Source organism: Anolis carolinensis, chromosome 1, assembly GCF_035594765.1.
Source record: "Anolis carolinensis isolate JA03-04 chromosome 1, rAnoCar3.1.pri, whole genome shotgun sequence".
Taxonomy (NCBI): Eukaryota; Metazoa; Chordata; class Lepidosauria; order Squamata; family Dactyloidae; genus Anolis; species Anolis carolinensis.
The window spans coordinates 176,366,538-176,388,239 of record NC_085841.1 but is presented as its reverse complement, the minus strand read 5'-3'; the positions used below and the strand labels follow the sequence as shown (position 1 = coordinate 176,388,239).

General features: G+C 36.8%; 1 protein-coding gene across 7 annotated transcripts in view; it reads left to right on the top strand.

Moving 5' to 3' along the window:
• Window positions 1–21,702, top strand: part of agap1 (ArfGAP with GTPase domain, ankyrin repeat and PH domain 1) — a 396,335-nt gene that overhangs the window by 327,936 nt on the left and 46,697 nt on the right. For all 7 annotated transcript variants that reach the window (XM_062959942.1, XM_062959932.1, XM_062959953.1 and 4 more), the window contains 3 exons: window positions 10,565–10,719; window positions 12,670–12,760; window positions 14,830–15,052. In XM_062959942.1, coding sequence (XP_062816012.1) covers window positions 10,565–10,719; window positions 12,670–12,760; window positions 14,830–15,052 — 469 coding nt within the window. The remainder of the gene's footprint in view (window positions 1–10,564; window positions 10,720–12,669; window positions 12,761–14,829; window positions 15,053–21,702) is intronic.

Genomic DNA, 21,702 nt, shown 5'->3' with positions numbered 1-21,702 from the left:
TTTCAGGAAGACAGCCATCATGGCGTTTGTATAATAGCAGATTGAATTTCTTTCCTTCACCTTCATTTGAACAATGCAATTATAATCTACCTTCTTTCTTTTTTAACTTTTTTTTACTAATGTCAAAGGTCAAAATTACTTGGAAACCAAGAAAGGAGGGGAAAATATCTTCAGCCCGCATCTCAGGGAGCATGTGTATGGGGATGGCATACAGGATTCTGGATGCAAAATAGGTCACAACTCAGTAATCTTCTGGTAATGGGGGGATTTTTTTCACTTAAGTACAAACCAAATGGGTCAAGTAATCACAAGCACATGCCCTTACACTAATTGACTTATTTTGGAATTATTATAACTATAATATTTTTCTTAATGTCACCATTTTCTGGGCTATTGGTTTTAGTGATTGAGAAGAGACAGCATTAAATCTCTTGTAAATTTTAAATTGCATGCTATTTCTGTAAACAAGTCCCTGTGTTCACATCCTGGTCATTAACCTTTGGTGATTTATATCACCGTCTCCTTTTTGCACAATTACTACTGTATCTCAGGCAGCTGCCTTCCTGACATCAGCAGATAAAGTGTATCTGAGACACAAAAGTGCTTTTTTACAGCCACTTGTTAAGGGCCAATTTCTGCTATAATCTTGGTTTATTTCCCATTGTCAAGTTTAAATGGTCACCTTTAAAATAACAAAGCTATTATTTCTGTGACCATTTTGGTTACCTTCCATAGGGTTTTTATATGGGGGGAACTGGAAATGGATTAGACATAAATATCAACAGCCAAGGCTTAATAAAAATAAGATTTTTTTTGTTCTTGGAAAAAGAACCACAAATGTTGGTTGTTGGTATTTTTCATCTCTGCACTGAATAATTCTTCTTGCGGTTTATATTTATATGATTCTCATAGCCTGAGGTTTAACCCTTTCTTCATTGGAAAAAATAGAAAGCTTTAAACTACATAAGCTTGTCTGTCTCCAAAAGATGACTAAGCTCATCTTATTGATGTTGCAGCCAAAGCACTACTATGTTAGTAAGAGCAATGCAATTAATCAAAACACAAGGAAAAGTTGTGGCAGTGGGGAAAGAGGATTTAGTCCAGCAAACGCTGTCAGCTGTTATGTCCTTTAGAGACCAGAGCAACAACAAATATTACAGAGGGAACCTCTCCACTTATGATGGGAGCAATCTCACAGGCTTATACATTTTTAGAGAATTTTTTTCAAGTAAATAGATCCCAAGTTTTTAAAGACTTTCTATGTTAACAAGATATTGGAGGTAGTCTGGTAGTAAACCAGAAACTAGTGCCACTAGTGCAAGGCATCTAGGGCTTGGTACTCTGATGTGATGTGATGCCTATAGCATTACATTGTGACATTCTGCACCAACTATAGTTTCACAAGCAACCTCAAAGTAATTCAATATACTTCGCATTGCAATAATTCAGACATGGATTTACTAATGTATTTGTATAGTGGCACTATGCACACCAATTAAGGGTGGTAATATTTACCACAAAGTTCTCAGTGTCTGCATCATAATAGAGATTCCAGAAACATTACAAAAATATTGAAAATGTTTGTATCAAATGTTGAAAATTCCTGATCAGAGGAATCCGAGGCTAATGAGAATATTCACAATTCACATGTTATTCTGCAGAAAATTCACGTGGTTGTTTTCCCCTGGAAACAGCATATTGTGCACAGGAAACAACATTTTTGTGCTGAAAATATTACCATTATTATCATTATTATTATGTTTATTTATACTCTACTTTCTCTACAAAAGAGACTCAAAGAGGCTTAAAGTAAAAACAAATGAAATACAACTTAAAAGCTAAAACTGTACAAATATTAAAATAGAATTAAATATTAACGGCAAACAATTAAATCCTTATTTTTACAAAAAAAAGATATCGTTTTCTATGAGGAAAAAAGGTGCTTTTTTCTGTGAAATACTGTGATTGGGGATTTATTCTGTGCAAAATCCACAGATAGTTGATTTGCGTGCTTCTGCACATGAAAATACGATTCCTGCATAAGCATATTTCATGTATAAAAAAGACAGAAACAACCATGTACAAATGTTGTGCTGCAGTCCTAAACTGCAAATACACTTCAAAAAAAAATTTTTAAGACTTTCTTGCATTAAGAAGAACATTGACAACATTACTGATTGCGTCTTTTGAGAAGAATGTTATGGCATTGCAGAATGACATCCCTAAGGGATTGTGACGGAGCTAGGAGTGCCTCTGTGCACTCCTTATTTCTTCAGGGAAGAATTGGGTGTGGTACTGTCCTACATAGAAACCTTGAAATCCTGCACTATGATCATTTACCCATAGACTCTGTTTTGTTAGGATTTCTATTGACTCTCATCTAACTCACTGAGTCTGACTCTAAATGGAGTCCCCTTTGCTCAACCTTGGTGTCACAAGAAATGGGCAACAGCAGAAGGTTTCCACAAATGTGTTATCAACAATGTTCAGGGTTTACAGTGGACTCTGCACAAAATGCTTCAGCTGTACTCCACAAAAGTAAAATCAGCCTACTTAGCAAGCCTTGCAAATTGATTTTTATAACACTTAATATACATGTATACATGGGGTCATGTAAAAAAATCTCAGACGGAAAGGGGTCACAAGTGGAAAAAGTTTAAGATGCCCTAATTAAACCCACCAGTATGACCAAGTGAGCAAGAATGCTACACTGATTCAAATGGAACAAAGAAATAGGGTTGGGTGTTACCTTCTTACTGGTAACATTGTGGTCCCAGTGATTCCATGCTGATATTGATTATTACCCTGTGAAGTTCTACAGTAAACTATCAGAATGCTGATGTTAAGTCATCCTGTGCTCCTTCTTGGAACCAGTTCCTCAAATAGGAACAAAATTGTAGTGAAATAGCACCCCCAAGTCAGACCATCTCAGTGGTATCCAAAGCTAATGCAAGATCAAGGAAGAACGAAGGGGTTGCATTCCCCTGTCTCTCCCACACACAGAGGGCGAGAGAGATCAGAGCAAGAGGACTAAGGTTAGAAAATCATGGAAGATAGAGATAGATAGTCTGAATCCAGACCAAAATATGTATTGTTCTATAAAGAAAATTTGCCTTTCACTGAAATTGGGAGAGAAGGATATGTATTGTTCTATATAGAAATTCTGCTTTTTACTGAACTTGGGAGAGGAGACGACTCCAAGATAATGAATAGTGGTGTGTATTTTGGAACACGATGCATTAAAAACCTTGTCGATTGATGACTTTGATGATTTTATTTGTTCTGGAGAAATAACTGGCTGCTGCCTGGGTTCTCTCACAATCTGCATGTGTGTCTTCCCCCATTCTCTATTTAAATCCATAAAAGGTTGGCGATTATATATTTTCTGATATTCTTCAAAGCTGCCAAACAAAATAAAACACTACCTCCAGTCCATTAACCCTCAGTCTGCTGGATTTCCAGGAAATAACTGATGACTAATTGGCCCACTAACCTTTTAGGAGAGAAATAAAGTAAAGGATGATGACAACCTGGACCTGTGTTATGAGTAGAATTTTTTGTGAAATCACTTTGATGGCCAAGTTGCTTGCCCCTAAGGATGCAAAATTAGCCATGTGGGACTTTGTCTGCATAGAAACTGGACACAATTAGAGTAATATTCACAGTTGTTAATGCAGTTTGGGGTAATTGGACAAGTTGATTTTGACAGGTTGATGGTGCTAAAATATTATTACACTGGACCTTTCCATGCATAACAGTTGAACTTAGAAAATTGTTTAATAAAATGTTGTGATTGGGCTCACAGGGATTTAAACTGCCCAAGCTTTAATGCAGCTGGATTAAAAAGTTAACCATTTAGTTGTGATACTGCAGTTTGAGAATATATGTCAATGGGTTTCTCAGTAGTAGAGATTACTTACTACTATTTCTGCTAATCTGCTGTAACTAGATTCATAGTCTTTGGGACAAACATAATGAGCCAGATCACCCTTCACCTCAGTTTCCAGAGTAGATATTCCATGTCTCCTTTTTTGCTTTAAGGGATACCTGCTCAGATGAGTTCAGCAGTTAGTTACCCCTGGCTTCCCAAATTTGTTGAACAAACGAAGGAAATGAATTTGTTTGAAATAATATGAAGTTTTTGGCATATTGCAAAATAATGTGCTGCCCTTCAGCATAATCATTATTGCAATTAATTACACTCAGAACCAGAGGCATTCTTCTCAGACTAATCATTATAGACTCCTGGAGTTGGAGGTGACCAAAAAGGCCATCCAGCCCAACCCTCTGCCCTTTAGGAATCCACAGTCAAATCACCCCGACAACCAGCCTCCCTTTAAAAGCCTCTAGAGAAGGAGACTCCACTACACTCCAGGATAGTATATTCCATTGTTAAACTGCTCTTACCATCAGCAAGTTACTCCTAATATTTAGCTTGAATTACTGTCCTTATAGGGCTTGCTGTCCTCATATGGCTTTGGTAATATTGGTCACACTCTTCTGGATACTTCCCCTCTTATCAATATCATTCCTGAAATGTGGTGCCCAGAACTGGACACAAGTGAGATCTGCCCAAAACAGAATAGAGTGGTGCTATTATTTCCCTCGATTTAGACCAGGCCTGCACCACCTGGAACCCTCCAGCTGTTTTGGCCTTGCCAGCTTGTCCAATAGCCAGGAATTCTGAAAGTTGGATGCCACAGTAGCTGGAGGGCCCGCAGGTGGTGCTGGCCTGGTCTAGACACTGTGTTCCTGTTGATTCAGCCTAGAATCACACTGACTTTTTTCACTGCTGCATCTCATCGACTTAAGTTCATCTTATGATCTACAAAGACTTCTAGAGCCCTTTCACGTGTAAAGCCAGGTATCACTCCTCCTTTAGGCATTTCATATTTTTCTGCCTAAGTTTAGTTCCTTGCATTTCTTCCTGTTGAAATTCATTTTGTTAGTTGTGGCCCAGCTTTCCAGTCTGCTAAGATCTTTTTGGATTCTGATCCTGTTCTCTGGGGTCTTAGCTATCCCACCCAATTTGATGTCATCTGAAAATTTGATAAGTATACCCTCCATTCCGCCATCCTGGTTGTTCATAAAGATGTTGACAACTACTGAGCTCAGGTCAGAACCCTGTGGCACCCCTTTAGTTGCTTTTCTCCAGGATGAGCAGAAGCACCTTTTCAGTTCAGCTAGTCAACCAATTGCCAATCCACCTAATCCACATTGTGTAACCTGCATTGTGCAAACCACATTTTACTAGTTTGTTTAAAAGAATATAATGTGAAAACTTGTCAAAGGCCTTACTAAAATCAAGATATGCTTTATCCATACCATATATCAAGAAAAGTGGTAAAATTAGTCTGGCAGGACTTATTTTTGAGAAACCCATATTGATTTTTAGTAGTCATGGCATCGCTTTTTAAGAAAGTTTCCTGGATGATTGCCAGTGGTTCTGAGATTGCTTCTGCAACTTCTTTTAATACCTTTGGCTATTAGCAAATATAGCTGATTTGGCCCTGGAGACAAATTTATTTATAGTAGCCAAGTATTGCTATAAATGTCTTTTTAGAACATCTCTCAGATTTGTGTGATAATTAAATTTGTATCTGTATCTATCTGTCTATATAAACATGAAAATATGTTTGTATGTTTGTGTCTATGTATTTTCCAAGATGGCTCCCATTACCAGAGAGCCCTGTGACTCCCACAAAGAATGCATCTGGACCCAACTTCTCACACAGAGCCCCTAGGACTGACAGAAAATATTGGAGGGGTTTGGGGGAATTACCACTGGATGGTGGGAATTGCAGTCCATCGCGCATCCAGGGAGAACTTATAGAAAGCCCTATAAAACCCATTGATGATTAATTTGGACCAAACTTGGGACACATACTCACCATGACCAACATAAAATACTGGATTTTCTTTTATGTGCAATGGATGTTGTGGGGTATTTTGTGGAAGCCGATATATATTTCTGGCAGAATCACTCCTTTTGCCTTGTGCTCCACTTATTGGCCAGGTTTGTTTTCTTTAAGCTGCATCAGTTTGTTTCCTGTGAAATGGGTGTTCACTCCGAAAGCTGTGGTTCCAAACAAGTGACTGTGTGTTTTAAATCTGGGTCCAGACTTCTGCTTTTTCCTTAGGTTCATGAGCAAGGAAGTCAGTAAGGGATTCTGGAGACAACTATTAGTTATCTTGCCCATTGTATACACAGCTACAGTAGGATCAGTTAGAGAAGAGGCCCATTTCCGCCCAGAATTGGGACAGTCCTATTAGATTGTTTACTAAAGATGCCTGTTGTAACTTGAAACTGAAAGTGGTTTTTGTTTTGAGTATGTTTTTAATCGGTTTTAAGGATTTTAATCATTAATTTTTAATATCACTGATGTTTAATTTTATTTTAATGTTTGTATTATTTTTGGATATCAAATTGTATGAAAATGCTTTTAATGTAAGTTCCTTTGAGTCTCCTTTGTGGAGAGAGAAAGCGGGTTATAAATAATAACACTATATAACAAAATTTGGAAAAAAAATCTGTTTCTTGTTTGAAAGTGTCATTTTTTGTTTAATTGTGTTGAATTTACTTTGAACATAGTTGTTATATTCCAGAAACCTCATTTTTGTGGCTGCCACAAACTGTTGAATTGGTTGAGATTCAATGAGATATTAACTGAAAAACTATAGCAAAATGTGCTACAGGATGTACCATAAAAACAAAGTTTTTGCAGTTTAATAAACCTTTTCCATGTTTTTATGATAGAATCAATTAGGAAATGACATTTATAACCCAGGAACAAAAATCGTAATACATAGTGTATTAATAATAATAATAATAATAATAATAATAATAATATAACCCTCCCTATCTCCCCAGGGGAACTCAGGGTGGCTTCCAGCAGAAATAACATAATAGCAAACATTAAATGCCAAAACAAGTAACAAGGCAAACAATGGATAAACAAACCTAAATAAGATTATAAAACAGGCACTTAAATAAACATAACATAATGATGGTCATGTTTGTGTTTCTCAAGCCATGTTTCAGCATCCTCATTACAGATGCTGCCCCCAAAACCCTCCAGCTAGATGGTGAATGAAAAGGAAGTTAGTGTTTATAACATGATTGTGTAAAATGGAGCTTCCTTGTCAGAACTGTTAAGGACCTTATCAGAAAGGCAGGGGGAATAGGGGAAAGAGAAGGGAGCCATCCTCTTTCGTTCCCTCCCATCTTTCCCTGCCTTCCAGGATGGCCTCTCATCCCCGGTCCTTTCTACACTTCCTCCCGTGTTCTCTATTTAGGAGTCGGATAATACCTGACCCCTCCAAAGGCACTCTGGGCTCCATTTCTCTATGCTGCCGAAACTGAATCCTGCCCGAAGTTGTCTTGCATCATGTGATGAACTCTGCGGGACTCCATTCTGGCAGTGTAGAGAAACGGGAAAGATGCAGAGAAGACTGTGTCTGATGAGGATATATGCATACCATATATCTATACTGCCTACTCCCCAGTTAGACTACTTTAGTCCCAACTAAAGTAGACCCATCTTTTGCTTGGATTCCTTGTTTCCTTCACTGCTCTGTTGCCCATCTAAAGATAATTTCTACCTTGTCATAAAATTTCTTCCAAGAGGGTCTGTGACATTCAAATTACATGGGCTGAATGACAGTAATAGAGTCAACTAGTCACCTATCGACTCTAGCTGCCCACAAAGCCTTTCCCCTGGGAAAGGAAAAGGCATTCGGTGTGTTTTGAAATGCAGTGGAGAACAGTTCCATAATCATTCTGTCCACCTTTCGAAATATTTTGATAGACTTGATCTTTTCCCCCCAAAAAAGGCACTTGGAGTACATGCCAATACTGGCACTAATCTGGATTTGAAATATCATTATAAAAGAGTGTTGCCTCAATAAATAAGTTACATAGAATAGGTGCATTCTAATACTAATGTGCATGAATCTTATTTTTGACATCTTTTTTCTTTTAAAAAAATCCTGTTTCTTCTCCCAAACGTTAACAAACTAGCATGGATCAGTCTTCTCCATGTTCTTGAAAAGAATTTTTTAAAAAAAGTATCATTATACACATGCATCCTATTTCTGAGTGTCATATTGGTTGCCCATACTTTTTTGCAATTTTTACAAGATTTTGAGGACTGGTGGTGTTTTAAAGACAGGGCTTTTAAGAGGGTCCTCTACTATTTTTAACTGCACTGTTTTTCACCCAAATTTTTTATCATTTGGTGAAAGTAAATTTTATCGTAAGTTGAATTAAACCAAATTTTATCATAAAATGAAATTAAAACATTAACGTTATCTAAAAAGAAGTAAACACATTTATTTTACATAGTTTTTAGACATCGTTGATGGTTTGATTTCACCTTAGAGTTAATTTTGTTTTTGTTTTTTCTATATTTTTATTTGTAAGCTGCTTAGGCTCCCTGTTTTGGGGGGAAGCAAGTTGTAAATAGCAAGAATAAATGATGCTAATGATAATATTGTTATTGTCACCTCATTTTCAATATCAGTAGAATTAAGTCAGAAGAAAAATAGAAGAAAGTCTATGCACAGCTGAAGTCCAATGGTATTCCTGTGATGGGATATTTCTTTACAGGCTAATCTTAAAATAGGGCTTATAGCATTAACAATTAACAATCTCTCTACCAGATGTCTGATAGAAAACTGTATCCCATAGTGTCTGCTGCAGACAGCAAAATTAGAACTTGCCTGCTCTTCAGATCAGGTTCCAGCACAGAGAGGCTAACCTGCTTCTGTTGTTCTAACCTCATACTCAATTAGAACATTTCTTAGGAAGGCAGGAGGAAAAGAAAGGTCATCCCTTCATCTCACCTCGCCTCATCCCTGTTCTAGGTGAAACTGTATTGGGCAAGGAAAATGCTCTTTGGCTTCCATGCCCTCATCCTTTACATGTTGATTAAAATGAAAGAAAGACAAAAAAAAATGGTAGGGATAGACTGTGCATAGACTGGGAGCTACTTTTCTTCCCATATCTCAGTGCTCAGTTGTAGTACTGAAACAAGTCTTTGGCAAATGCTTGGAATAGATTAAACCAGAAGGAAAGGTAGATAGGAAGGCCCATAGCAAGCAAGTGTGCAGCAAAAGACCAGCCTATCTTGGCAAATAATTTCTGGGTAGATACAGAAAAATAATAAGTAGATTATTCCATGGAAAGAACAGAACCATATATTCTTTCGTAGTAGGAGAAGTCATTGCTTAACTTCATCTAGTAGTGAAGTCAGACAGTGAATTTGTAATATTACTACATTTGTATAGGAAACATCTCATAATTATAAACCTAGCTTCTTAATTCAGAGAGTGGGGCACCACTCAATATAACCTCAGGAGAACCATGTTGTTACTTAATTGTGATTTCTACTTTGATTTAGCTGATTATTCTTGGGATAGTCACTAATTGTTATGTCTCTGTATGCCGTAACTGTATGTTTGTAATGGGAGCGATGTCCTGTGAATTGTGTGGATGCCACAACGTGTATATCTGTGTTTTGGGCCATGTAGTATGAACCTTTCCTCACTATATTGCTGCTAGTACTATTGAAGCCATCTGCTTGCATTTTTCTTCTAGTTCCGCCCTTCTAATTTGGAAACATTTTGGGTGTGAATTTTGGTAGACCTACTGTTGCAAGTGAGCCATGATGCTGCGCTACAAACCTTAATAAATCAAATACAGGACTGCTATTTTCTTCAATGATTGACTGGATGAATTTCAATATTTTGAACTGAATTCATCATTAATTTACAGATTGAGTGTCCAGAATACTTACTTGATGACAATTTAGGGTTATCAGGTGAAATAAGGGGTGGCATTCCTGTAACTAATAGTTGTATAGAATAAGGTGTTAGGTTTTGTTTTTCATGCAAGCAACCCTTACTGAACATTTCTCTTCTATACAACCATTAAAGGTGTGGGAAACCTATCTCTTACTTCATCTGGAAAGAGACAAATGGGAGTGCATAATTCATTTTCAAAAATTATGTATGTGGTAATGCACACTGATGTTCAGAAATTAAATTTGAAAAATGTAATTACTGTTGGTTGCTTTATGTCAGACCAAATTAGGTACAGTGAAATTTTCATATGTATCTTTCCAAATTTTAAATGAAAAACAGTTTTGGAAAGCTGGAAATAGAAAAATCCTTGTTTCTCTCTGTCACTTGTCTGCTAAAAATCAAACACATGCACCCTACACACACACACACAAAGATTTTCTCTTTCAGGAGAAAAATAATATATTCATGAGGTCACCATAAGTCAACAAGCAACTTGAAGGCAGATGCACAGAGGCATCTTTCCCCTTTGCAAATGAGAAACCAATTGAGGGGGAAGGCAAATTTCCAAGGGCCAATGGCTGAAATGGAATAGGTTAAAGAGACCCTCTCTACCACCACACCTATTACAACCTTATAAGGCTGCTTTTTATTTTAAATAGCCATGAAAGAGATGTGGGACTCATTGTTGCATTTTCCCCCTTTAAATGTAAACATGCCTGTCTCCCTTCCCTCTCACTATCATCTCCCATTTCTGTTTCAGAACAAGAAGAAAATTTTGAATTTATCATTGTATCCCTCACTGGTCAGACTTGGCACTTTGAAGCAACAACATATGAAGAAAGAGATGCTTGGGTCCAGGCTATAGAGAGCCAGATCCTGGCCAGTCTACAGTCGTGTGAGAGCAGCAAAAATAAGGTTAGATTTACCACATTGACCGACGAAAATGAATAATTGCTGTCAGCACATACTGCCTCTATAAGGCTTCAGGGGAGACATCCTGGCAAACAGTATCAGATCTGGAATGCTGTTTTGTGTAGATCAGCTCAGTGTTATTTTTAGACTTCCTAGTTTTGCTTACATTTACAGGAATTATTTCATTTTTCTGTCCAACACCATATTTGAAATAACCAATTTGGTTTAATGATTTACTCCATTGATTATAGTAATTGTTTCTTTATTTATTTATCACAGACTCATTTTAACACTTGGAAATGGGCAAAAACTATTTTTTTAAAACCTAGAAATATCATTTAAAAAAAAAAAAGCAGATGTGTTTTGATATGTGTGGAAAACATGCACTGTTTTATGCTTAACACTAGGATTTTATCAAAGCAATGTTGTACTGCTTTGCCATTACAACACATGCCTATTTAGGGATTTAGTTCATATGTGTCCTACCTGTGCTAGAGCTTTTGTGAAACTCCTATCTGTTTCTGTGTCTCTTAGTTATCAGTAGACAATATTTGTCTCACATATTTTTCAGCCAATAATTTCCTCAGAATTGTCATATTTCTATAGCCTTAATCAACTAAATTCTCATTCTGACCTGTTAAAAGGAATGAGCCAGGTTACTCACAAATCTATTGTTTGGTTTTTCCAGTATGAACAGAGCATATATCCATAAATACATGTCCAAACTCTTTTGTCCTTTGCTTTAAAAACTCAGTGTTATTTTTCTTTTCTATAACCAAGCTCAATACATTAAAGGTACCTAAATACCCTGAATGTACCAGATTCCATCTGATCTTGGATGCTAAGCAGGGTCAGTTCTGGTTAATACCTGGATAGCAGACCACTAAATGCTAGATACTATTTTAGAGGAAAAATCTGGGGAAACCACCTCTGAATATTTCTTGCTTAAAAACGCCAAGGAAATCCATGGATTGCCATAGGTTGACAGGTGTCGCAAAGGCACACAAAGTGCATACATTAAATATATCAGGGAAATAAATCAGAGGTCTTACGATCCTAAAGAACAAAAGGAATTAAAATAAATTGGTAGGGACCATAAACAAACAGTACTTTTACATACTGGCTAATGTGTTTTTTACAATCCTAACTTAGAATGAAATAACATGAGCACTTCCGCCAATTTAAAATTTCTAAAGGAAGGAAGCAAGTAAAGCGAGGAATCCATTAACAAGAAAACCAGATGAAAGTGCATCTGGAATCTAGCTTACATAAAGTATTATGTGGCTCTCATTGAAATCCCTAGCAAGAAGTTCGTAGTTGAATTTGTTCAGGACTCAGCTGGCATAGAAGGCTGAAAGTCACTCTCTGTGGAGATTATCTCTCCAGGTCAAAGTTGAGGTCACAGGCAGGCCGATGTGGAGAGAGGCTTACAATGTAAGCCATTAGATCAGAACTGGCCTTTTGATGATCGAATGCTCAGTTTACCATTACGTGGTATCGCCAAATTTCCTTAACTGTCATTAGCTGGGAAATAAAAGCGCTATAGTGTTTAGAAATGTCTTTAATTTTGCATCCTCTCGGTCCAAGAACAGGCTATTTTATCATCAGTTTCGGCATTAATGGCATGCTTCAATTTTGAACTTGCTTTACCTCTGACAACCCCAGCTGGAATCCAGACGTCCTGTACTCTGTATGCCCGAGTGATTCAATAAAAGCTGGAGCTGTCAGAAGCAGGGATACAAATGGTGAGCGGTGCTTGTCAGACACTGAATTGCAGTACTTAAAGATGCTAAAGGATCAACTCTCTGAGAAGCTAACCAAAGACATCAAATTCCATGATCATGTTCATTCAACCCAGGTCTGAACTCCTTTTCACTATCTGACAGTGACGTTGTGTCTGCTTTTTCTTTGGGCTCTTATTCCTTGTATGTGTGTTTCTTTAAATACATACAGTCCCGACTGACAAGTCAGAATGAGGCCATGGCCCTTCAGTCAATAAGAAACATCACAGGCAATTCTCGCTGTGTGGACTGTGAGGTACAAAGTAAGTACAACCATTTTTTACACAAGGAACATTATCCTGAGCTTCATAAAGCTTACAGTCTCTTTGCTTCAGTGTTACACGAACACCTGTTCCTGTTCTTGCCCTCATGGTATTGTATTCTATGTTCCTTTTAGAGGTTAGTGCTCATTATGGAATTTGATTTGTGTGGTGTATTCCTATTAAATCCTAATTAACAGATGAAGCCACTTTGATTAAGATTTCAGCTTTTTGTTAGTACTGACCTGGAGCAGTTTTCAGGAAGGAGATTTTTTTTAAAAATCACACTTAATTTTTTAACCTATCATGCTACTGTTACCCTTGTAAGAAAAAATAGTTCGTTTTAGAAATTTCGAAGTCATCTTTTTCCAGGATAATAGCAGAGAATGAGAAAAAACTCAGTATTAGGAAGGTAGTTTGGTTGCATTCTTCCCTGTTGTGTGTTAGTTTTTTTTTAATGAGCTAAGAACAGAGAGTTGACTAAGTTAGCCCCAATAAAGGCTGTTCTGTTCATTTTCTACTTGCTGCCTGAATTTAGTGAAAGAAGCTTACAATTCCCCAAAGTTCTTAAATTTAAAAATTGCAACTGCATAATGTATTGATTCCAATGTCCCTTCCCCAAGTGAAATCAGTCCCATGTGGATTCTCTACACACAACACCGTCAGACAGAAGGAGAGAACAGTACAGAGCTATGTACTGTTTTTGAAACTCTCCCAGCCCTACGTTTTTCTCGGGATCAGTACATGCAGGAAAGAAGGCGAAGAAACGAGGAAGACTTGCTTCTTGTCATTCTAACAGAAGCCAGGGACAGGTGAAAGTGGCCCTTCTAGATATAAAAGGGAAATTGCAATTCATTATGAATAAAATTTTATTTCTGATTATTTTTGCTTTTTATTTGCCAAAACAGCTGTGAAGTTCTTCTACTCTATTAGAAAGGTTCTAACAATACAAACTATTAAAAAAAATCAGAGTCTTTCAGTGACTTACATTTAATACTTTTACCTGACATCAGTTTTCCTGCTATCTTGTATGGAACTTGGCCATACAATCAATAGTGGTTGTCATTCATAAGTGGAGAGTGATCCTCAAATCAAAAGTTTTACATTGAAATTCCTTGATAAACCTTAATTATTTATTTAGTTGAAAACTAAATGTTGTTCATTTATTTAAGTATTTGTATCCCACTCTTTAGCCACAAAGGCTGAATTTACCCTAAAGTTTACAGTCCAAATAGTATGCATCAGAGAAAGAAATGCGAGTAGTAGTAAGGGAAAGGGTTACGTCCAGTAGACACTGCTGCTTAGTTTCTCCAGAGCAGTAGCAGTTGGAATGGAGGGAGGGTCTTTCATACGCTTTTTAAAGAATCCTTGAGATTTTCACCCTTCCAATCTCTCTACCACTTCCTTCAATTGGGTTTTACAAACTAAAAAGCATACACCACAACAGATTACAGTTAAAACAATTGATTTAACTCTCAGTGAAGTTGATAGAGAAAGTATATTTTAATACTAAATACTTTTCTACTAATCTAATATTTCTAAACCATGAGCATCAGTGAAAAGTACCAATCTGAAACATGTCTAAATACAGTCAAGGTTGTACAATTTGTTCTCCTTTTTATCTTGGACCTGTTGAGCTTCTTTTTCCCCCATTATCTCTTTTTCCGGAAGTGTCTAATGATTTTATTTTCTTGTCTTCATATTATTTTTATAATAGTTAACCTATGACAGCTAAAGATATTACATACGTCCTTTGTGTAAGAACATCAGTCTTTTCACTCCCGTTGTTCAAGGAAGAAGGCAGCAGGGAAACCTAAATTGGAAACCTAAATTGCTTGTGTTCTTTCCATATCATACTTCATTGGAGTTTGTGCTAGAAACTAATGTTTCCTGTGCTAATTCTTATGACTTTCTTAAAGAGGCTAAACATTATGTCATACATGGGAATGGGGTGCAGGATTTTCAATACCATATATTGCTCAATCACTGTGTTAACTCTGCGGAGAATTGTCTCTAGTCAATCTACAGTTAAAGAAGTTTCATTCTGATGTTATTTTTTCCTTTTTCAATAGATCCTGATTGGGCTAGCTTAAATCTGGGAGCGCTCATGTGTATTGAATGCTCAGGGATACATCGAAACCTTGGCACGCACCTGTCACGTGTTCGTTCTCTTGATTTGGACGATTGGCCTATAGAACTCATCAAAGTAATGTCCGCCATTGGGAATGAACTAGCAAACAGTGTGTGGGAGGAAAACACCCAGGGTCGGGTAAAACCATCTCCAGATTCCACAAGGTAAGCTGCTTTAGTGTACATGCAAGTATTCAAAAGCATATGTATCCAAAGTATCTAACCAAGACTTTGCAAACAATGATACGCACATCATTTGAAGATGATAATATTGCCAACATTATTTAAAAGCTGTCCCTGTCCCAAATGCCCTAGGAACACTTGCGATATATATAGTAGAGTCTCACTTATCCAACATAAACGGGCCGGCAGAATGTTGGATAAGCGAATATGTTGGATAATGAGGAGTGATTAAGGAAAAGCCTATTAAACATCAAATTAGGTTATGATTTTACAAATGAAGCACCAAAACATTATGTTAGACAACAAATTTGGCAGAAAAAGTAGTTCAATACGCAGTAATGCTATGTAGTAATTACTGTATTTATGAATTTAGCACCAAAATATCACGATATATTGAAAACATTGACTCCAAAAATGCATTGGATAATCCAGAACGTTGGATAAGCGAGTGTTGGATAAGTGAGACTCTACTGACAATGAGCCTTCTGATTCCTTTTCAGAATGCTATTTATTTATTTTATTTACTTTATATCCCCACCTTTCTCCCCATGGGTACTCAAGATGGATAACAATCCCATATTTTGGTCATAGTTTTAAAAGGCTAAAATATGAGGATGTTGAGAAGAGGAAATAAATTTAAATATTAAAAGTCAAGGAAATCAAATATCAGGTACTGGCCTTTCAGATTAAGGCAGACCTGGACAGACACCTGAATACCTGCCAGGAGAGAGAGAGATGCTGTCTAAATGTATCTGATGAGACATCGAGTTAATTTCCTCAGAGAGTCATTATTCCATAGACAAGAAGCCGCTACTGCAAAGGCTCTCTCTTGGTTGTCACCTAACACATTTCTGTGGCTAATACCACACAGCAAAGGCCATTCAAAATGTATGTTAATTATTAGATATGAACAAGTGGGAGCAGCTGCCCTTTAGGAAGATTTGTCATAAGATATTGATACAATACTTAACATCTTGAACATAAACAATGTCTTGAGCTCTTTCATTAAATGAAACTGGCTGTTAGGATCTTTGTGATTTTGTATCTGCTTTGCTTCAAGAATACTTCAGTGGCTGACATCAGAATTTTACTATTTCATTCAAATTTTATTATTTCCTTTATTTTGAGTTTCTTCTGGCAAAGATTCCTTTTGCCCTATTCTACACAGTCAAACATTGGCCTTGGGATTGCAAAGACATATTTTTCAGGCTTACCAGCAAGGGTGTCACCATCTCCTGCTCCAAAACCAGGAGAAGGTTTAAGGAAGAATGCTGTCTTTAGATAAGAGACCTCAAAATTGAACTTAGTCCTCACCTGAATGCCCTACAATCTCCCCAATCATAACAGAACAAATGAGGCATTTATTCAAAACGAAATAGTTACATTGAGTATGGGAGAAATATGGAATGAAATGCATGAACAATAAAGGATGTATGTATCATTTTTATGTGCTTTTCTATTCATCTGCCATTGAAATTGCTGCATCTACCAGTGGGAGAAGTGGAAGGGGAGGGTCAGATATTTTTCTCAGGACAGGTGCAGTGGGATGATATACATGTTTTGAAACAGGGCAGAGAGAGAGTATATAGGTAAGAGCTGTCTCAGTTCTCCGTGAAATGGCTGAGAAGAAAGACAACTTCCCACTTCAAACAATGGGTCTAAGAGGCATGTTTAATTCTCATACAGTGACATATATAAGAAGACACTTTTAATTTCTTCTGTGTTAACTAAAATATAGTTTAAGCATTCTGTATCCAGAATTTTAAATTACAAAATACTGCAAAAGTATCCACATGGGTGGCTGAAATAGTGACATCTTCACTTTGTTAAATGTACACAAAGGTTGTTATGTACAAAACAATTATTAAAAATAGTGTGCAAACAATTCCCTTCAGGGAATGTATATAAGATGATATAGAACACCAGTGAATTTTATTTAGACTTGGGTCCCATCTCCAAGATATCTTTATATATATGCAAGTATTCCATCATCATTATCAAATACCTGAAATATGGAACACTTCTGACTCCAAGAATTTTGAACGAGGGATACTTGTTATACTAGCTTATACAGTGGCATTAATCTCCCTGGATAATACATTATATTTGCAATAAGAATGCAATAGCATGGAATGGAAAGGCACATGGCCTTGAACCTCAAGACTTGGCTGCAATGGGCTGAGACCCAATGATCTGGCAGGACGATCAAACAAAGACTTACCTGTGGTTGAGCCTACCCTGGTGTGATCAATCAAAAGTATACTAACTGATCAAGCACTGAGAAATATTAAGATAGTGGTTTTCATTGAAGCCTCCCAGGAATAATAAAGCCTTTCTTCTCTCTGTCCTATCCACACTTCTTTGGGAGTAAGATACATTAAACAGTTGGGGGCACTTCTTAGTATACATTGGTCTGGTAAGAATTTTTCTTTATTCGTTTTGTTAATGTTATGATTAGATTTTAGCCATACAGTATTTTGTTTTAATCCATGTTGTGAGCTAATTTAGGGGCCGTGTTTGGTGGTGGGGTATAAATAAAATTAAAATTCATTCAAAAGTGGATGTATTACAAAGTCTATCCAATTGTTTTTTCAGCACACAACTTCTTAGAATCTGCAGCTGTCTGATTTTGTGTGCCTTTAATTGTTTGTTGTTACTCTCTTGTTTCAAAATATCCTGTAAGGATATATCTGAATCTATTTTGTGTCTTTCATATTAGGGATAAAAGTATACCATAATATAAACGGTATCTTATTCAGTTAGTTCATTACCATTAAATGAATTTCTGGTGCCACCTTGGGTTCAATTTGAGAATGAAGTCACAAATACATTTTTAGACTCTGAGATTATGTGATTATCAGCATATAGTTGGAATTATTTTGATAGAATATATTAAAAGCTTGTATTGAAGTAGATAAAGAAGTAGAAATATAATGCAGCAAAACTTTCATCTCCCTATGGCCCTTTGACATTGGCTTTGCGCCACTGTCATTGTAGTTAATCGGTCAAATCGGTCTTCTGTGGGTTGCACTGTTTTTCTCTGTAGATCATTATTTTAGAAGCTTGGTGTGCTGAAAAGCAATTAATAAATACTTTTAATAAATAATAACTTGTAGTGTAGGGTTTTTTTAACCTATGAAATGATATTGCTAACTGGTATCACAAATGCCTGTTCCAGAAAACTGGCCTTTAAAAGTTAACAAATTTATCACCTTTTGTCCTTTTTTCTACTACATACTTCCTTGCTACCCTCACAACTCATCACATGTTACTTCAAGTTAGAATTTCAAACACAAGGTGTCAGTAAAGCCAACCAATCTCTCAATTCTCTGTATGTAAGGAAGATATAATGCTCATGTTCAGCCTGTTTCATTCGAATAAGCATCTACATTTTCTTAAAATGTGAAATAATTGTCATTTATGAAAATTTTCAAGAAAGAGTAAGATGGTTTCCAGCACTGCATGTTGTTGGCCTTGGCTTGTAACTGAAGCTTAGAGGCAACAAGTCACAATAATCCACAGGTAGAGTTTTATGTGATAGTGTTAATTTTCTTAATTGTGGGCCATTGTGGAAAGTACAAAAGACAGATTGTAGTGAAGAGAATGAACTCTCCAATTAACTATATCCAAGTTTTAAGGTAATTGCATTTTTTCCTGTAAAATACTTTGTTACTTTATAAACATTATCAATTTTAAGGAAATTCCTGTAATGTGGTATACTGGTATCACTGTTTCAATTAAAGGTTATCAAACAAGCAATTTATAAGTTGCTCAGAGAGCCTTTTTGGTTAATGGGCAATAAATGAATGCTGTAAACCAGTGATTCCCAAAGTGGGCGCTACCGCCCCCTGGTGGGCGCTGCAGCGATCCAGGGGGGCAGTGATGGCCATAGGTGCATTTGGGGGCGATGAATAACTGTATTACCTTTCTATTCTGAATTCAAAAAATAGTTCCATAATTTCAAACTTCAGTGTTTCTAATTTACACCTTTCTTTACTATATTTTACGAAAAAGGTAGAATCATTAATACATATATCTTTCTGTTTAATTGCTATTAAAATGTAAAAAAAAAATTCCAGGAGGCACTGAGTAATATTTTTTCTGGAAAGGGGGTAGTAGGCTAAATAAGTTTGGGAACCACTGCTCTAAACTAATAATAAGTAATAAACAGAGCTCATTGAAATTCTAGATCAGGAGTCCCAAAACTAAGGCCCACTGGCCAGATGGAGCCCTCCAAAGTCATTTACCTGGCCCCCATCCTAAACTTTAGACTTAGGGTCATTTTAAGTCTGAAACAACTTGAAGGCACACAACAACAATCCTAATTAACTTGACTCCCTCATCAGCCAAAACCAAGCCCATACTTCCCATTGAAATGCTGGTTAGTTTATGTTGGCTATAATACTGCCACATTTCAAGCCACCCTGAGTACCCTCTGGGGTGAGAAGGGTGGGGTAAAAGTATAGTAAATAAATAATAAATGAAATAATTGTTTTCATTTAAAATATTTCATTGGGTTTTTTTGCAATACAAATAAGAGATATGGAGTGTGCACAGGAATTTGTTCATGTTTTTTTTTTCAATCTATAGTCCAGCCCCGCAACACTGAACTGGTCCTCTGTTTAAAAAGTTTGAGAACCCCCATTCTAGATCATGTTTTGAGGAAAGAAGAGTCAAGTTTTCCCCTTCTCCATAACTTTTCTCTGTGCTACTTTTCTGTACATCCTCTTTCTAGCTTTCCCCTTTGCCAACTCTGCAACTTTGTCATCTTCTCCGTTCTCTTATTTGCCACTGTAATTTTACAGCTTGGCTAGCTGAGGGCAGGACACTATGTATGCCAGAGCAAAATTCGTCCATGCTTAGTGTGGGTTGCCAGACTGGGGGACATTTCTTTCTTCTTCCTTCTAGCATGCATAACCAACTTCCAGTCCTGAACCTAGGGCTAAAAGGTAAAGGTTTCCCCTGACGTTAAGTCCAGTCATGTCTGACTCTGGGGGTTGGTCTCATCTCCATTTCTAAGCCGAAGAGCCGGCGTTGTCCATAGACACCTCCAAGGTCATGTGGCCGGCATGGGTTACTAGTAGTTAAAGAAAGTGGTATTTTCAGGACTCGTTTTCACCAATGTGACTTTATGGGAAATAACTTTCCCCTTGTAACTTTGACAGTGTGAACGTTTAGATGTTTCTACAGATCTTAGCACTTGCAATATCAAACCCATCTTTATATCCTAGAAAACAGAAAACAGGCCACACCTAAATAAAGTGAAAGCCATACCAAACTTTTTAAGCCAGGTATCATAAAACCGCCAAGAAGAATTTTAGTTCATGTGTCCAACTTGTAAACATTTAGATACTGTATGTGGTTTCTGACTTCTATGATTATAGAAAGGAAGATGCTCCGAAAGTTTGTAAAGTGGCAAAGGAAGGGAAAAGTTTTTGAAAGTACAAGCAAAGCAAGGCCAACTGGCTTCTGACTGTTGTCAGTGGACCACTGATTAGGTCAGCTTTAAAAAGCTTGTAATTGGCTCCAGCAATTACCAAACAGCCCTGAGAACCACTTCTCAAACTTCTGGAACAGTGTGACAAATTGAAGCTGACTGCTGCAGGAGGAATATCGACTTCCCATTTCTAAACGGGGGATCATTAGTCAAGAAAAGCATCTTTTAATTACTCCCAGGAAAAGGAGAAAAAAGAAAAATCTTTCAGTATGGATTCTGCAACAGCTGACATTTTTTCCAAGTGTATTCAATATTAAATTTAATGTCTAGGGGGCACCTGCTCTTAAACTCTCCCTCAGTAATGTGGGTCAAATTAAAGCTGATCAATGTTGTGACAATTAAATGAATTGGGGTGCAAATCAAGATATTTTTTCCTATCCAGTTGTTATTGATACTGTTAAAGCAGGCACCTAATGCATTGATTTTGACTACCAGCAGCAAAATAGTGTCTGTTAAGCAGCACATGGGGACAAAACTGTTCTTGGTAAAAAGAACATTACACCTCTGGAAGCTTGCCTTCAGAACAGAAACTGGTAAACTGTTTGGCTGTATGTTTGTATCATGGAACTGCTCTGATGCTATCTTGCTAGCGGTTATTTTTCCTTTGCATACAATAGTGGATAGGCTTTCTATATCCAAACATGTTGCCAATTTATTTTTGGCTTGGATTTTTGGCACTGTCTACATTGATTTCTGTTACAAGAACATGTTCTAAGTCTGTTTCATTTGTGGAGCCCTTTGAGGTCAACAGAATTATACATCTGTGTAATGTTTGCCAACAGACATTGGTAATGATATATCTTGAGGTAAAGTGCATAGCTAGCTACACTTATTTTATTGGTTTATTAAAATATTTATATCCTGCTATGTATTTGAGAATTTAAGGATGGCATACACTAAAATCAGTTGAAATCAGCTTTAAACTATGAGTAATTTTAAATGACTAAAAGCATGTTAAACTATTTAACATTTAAAATGGAATAATTTAAAACCAGGTTAAAATAATGTAAACTGTAACACATGTGCAAATTGGATAAAATCAATTACATTCCCCTTCCGTTTTTTTCCCTATTACAAATGTCTTGATTGAATTTAAATAGAAAGGAATATGTAGTGATTATGGAAACATCTAGTG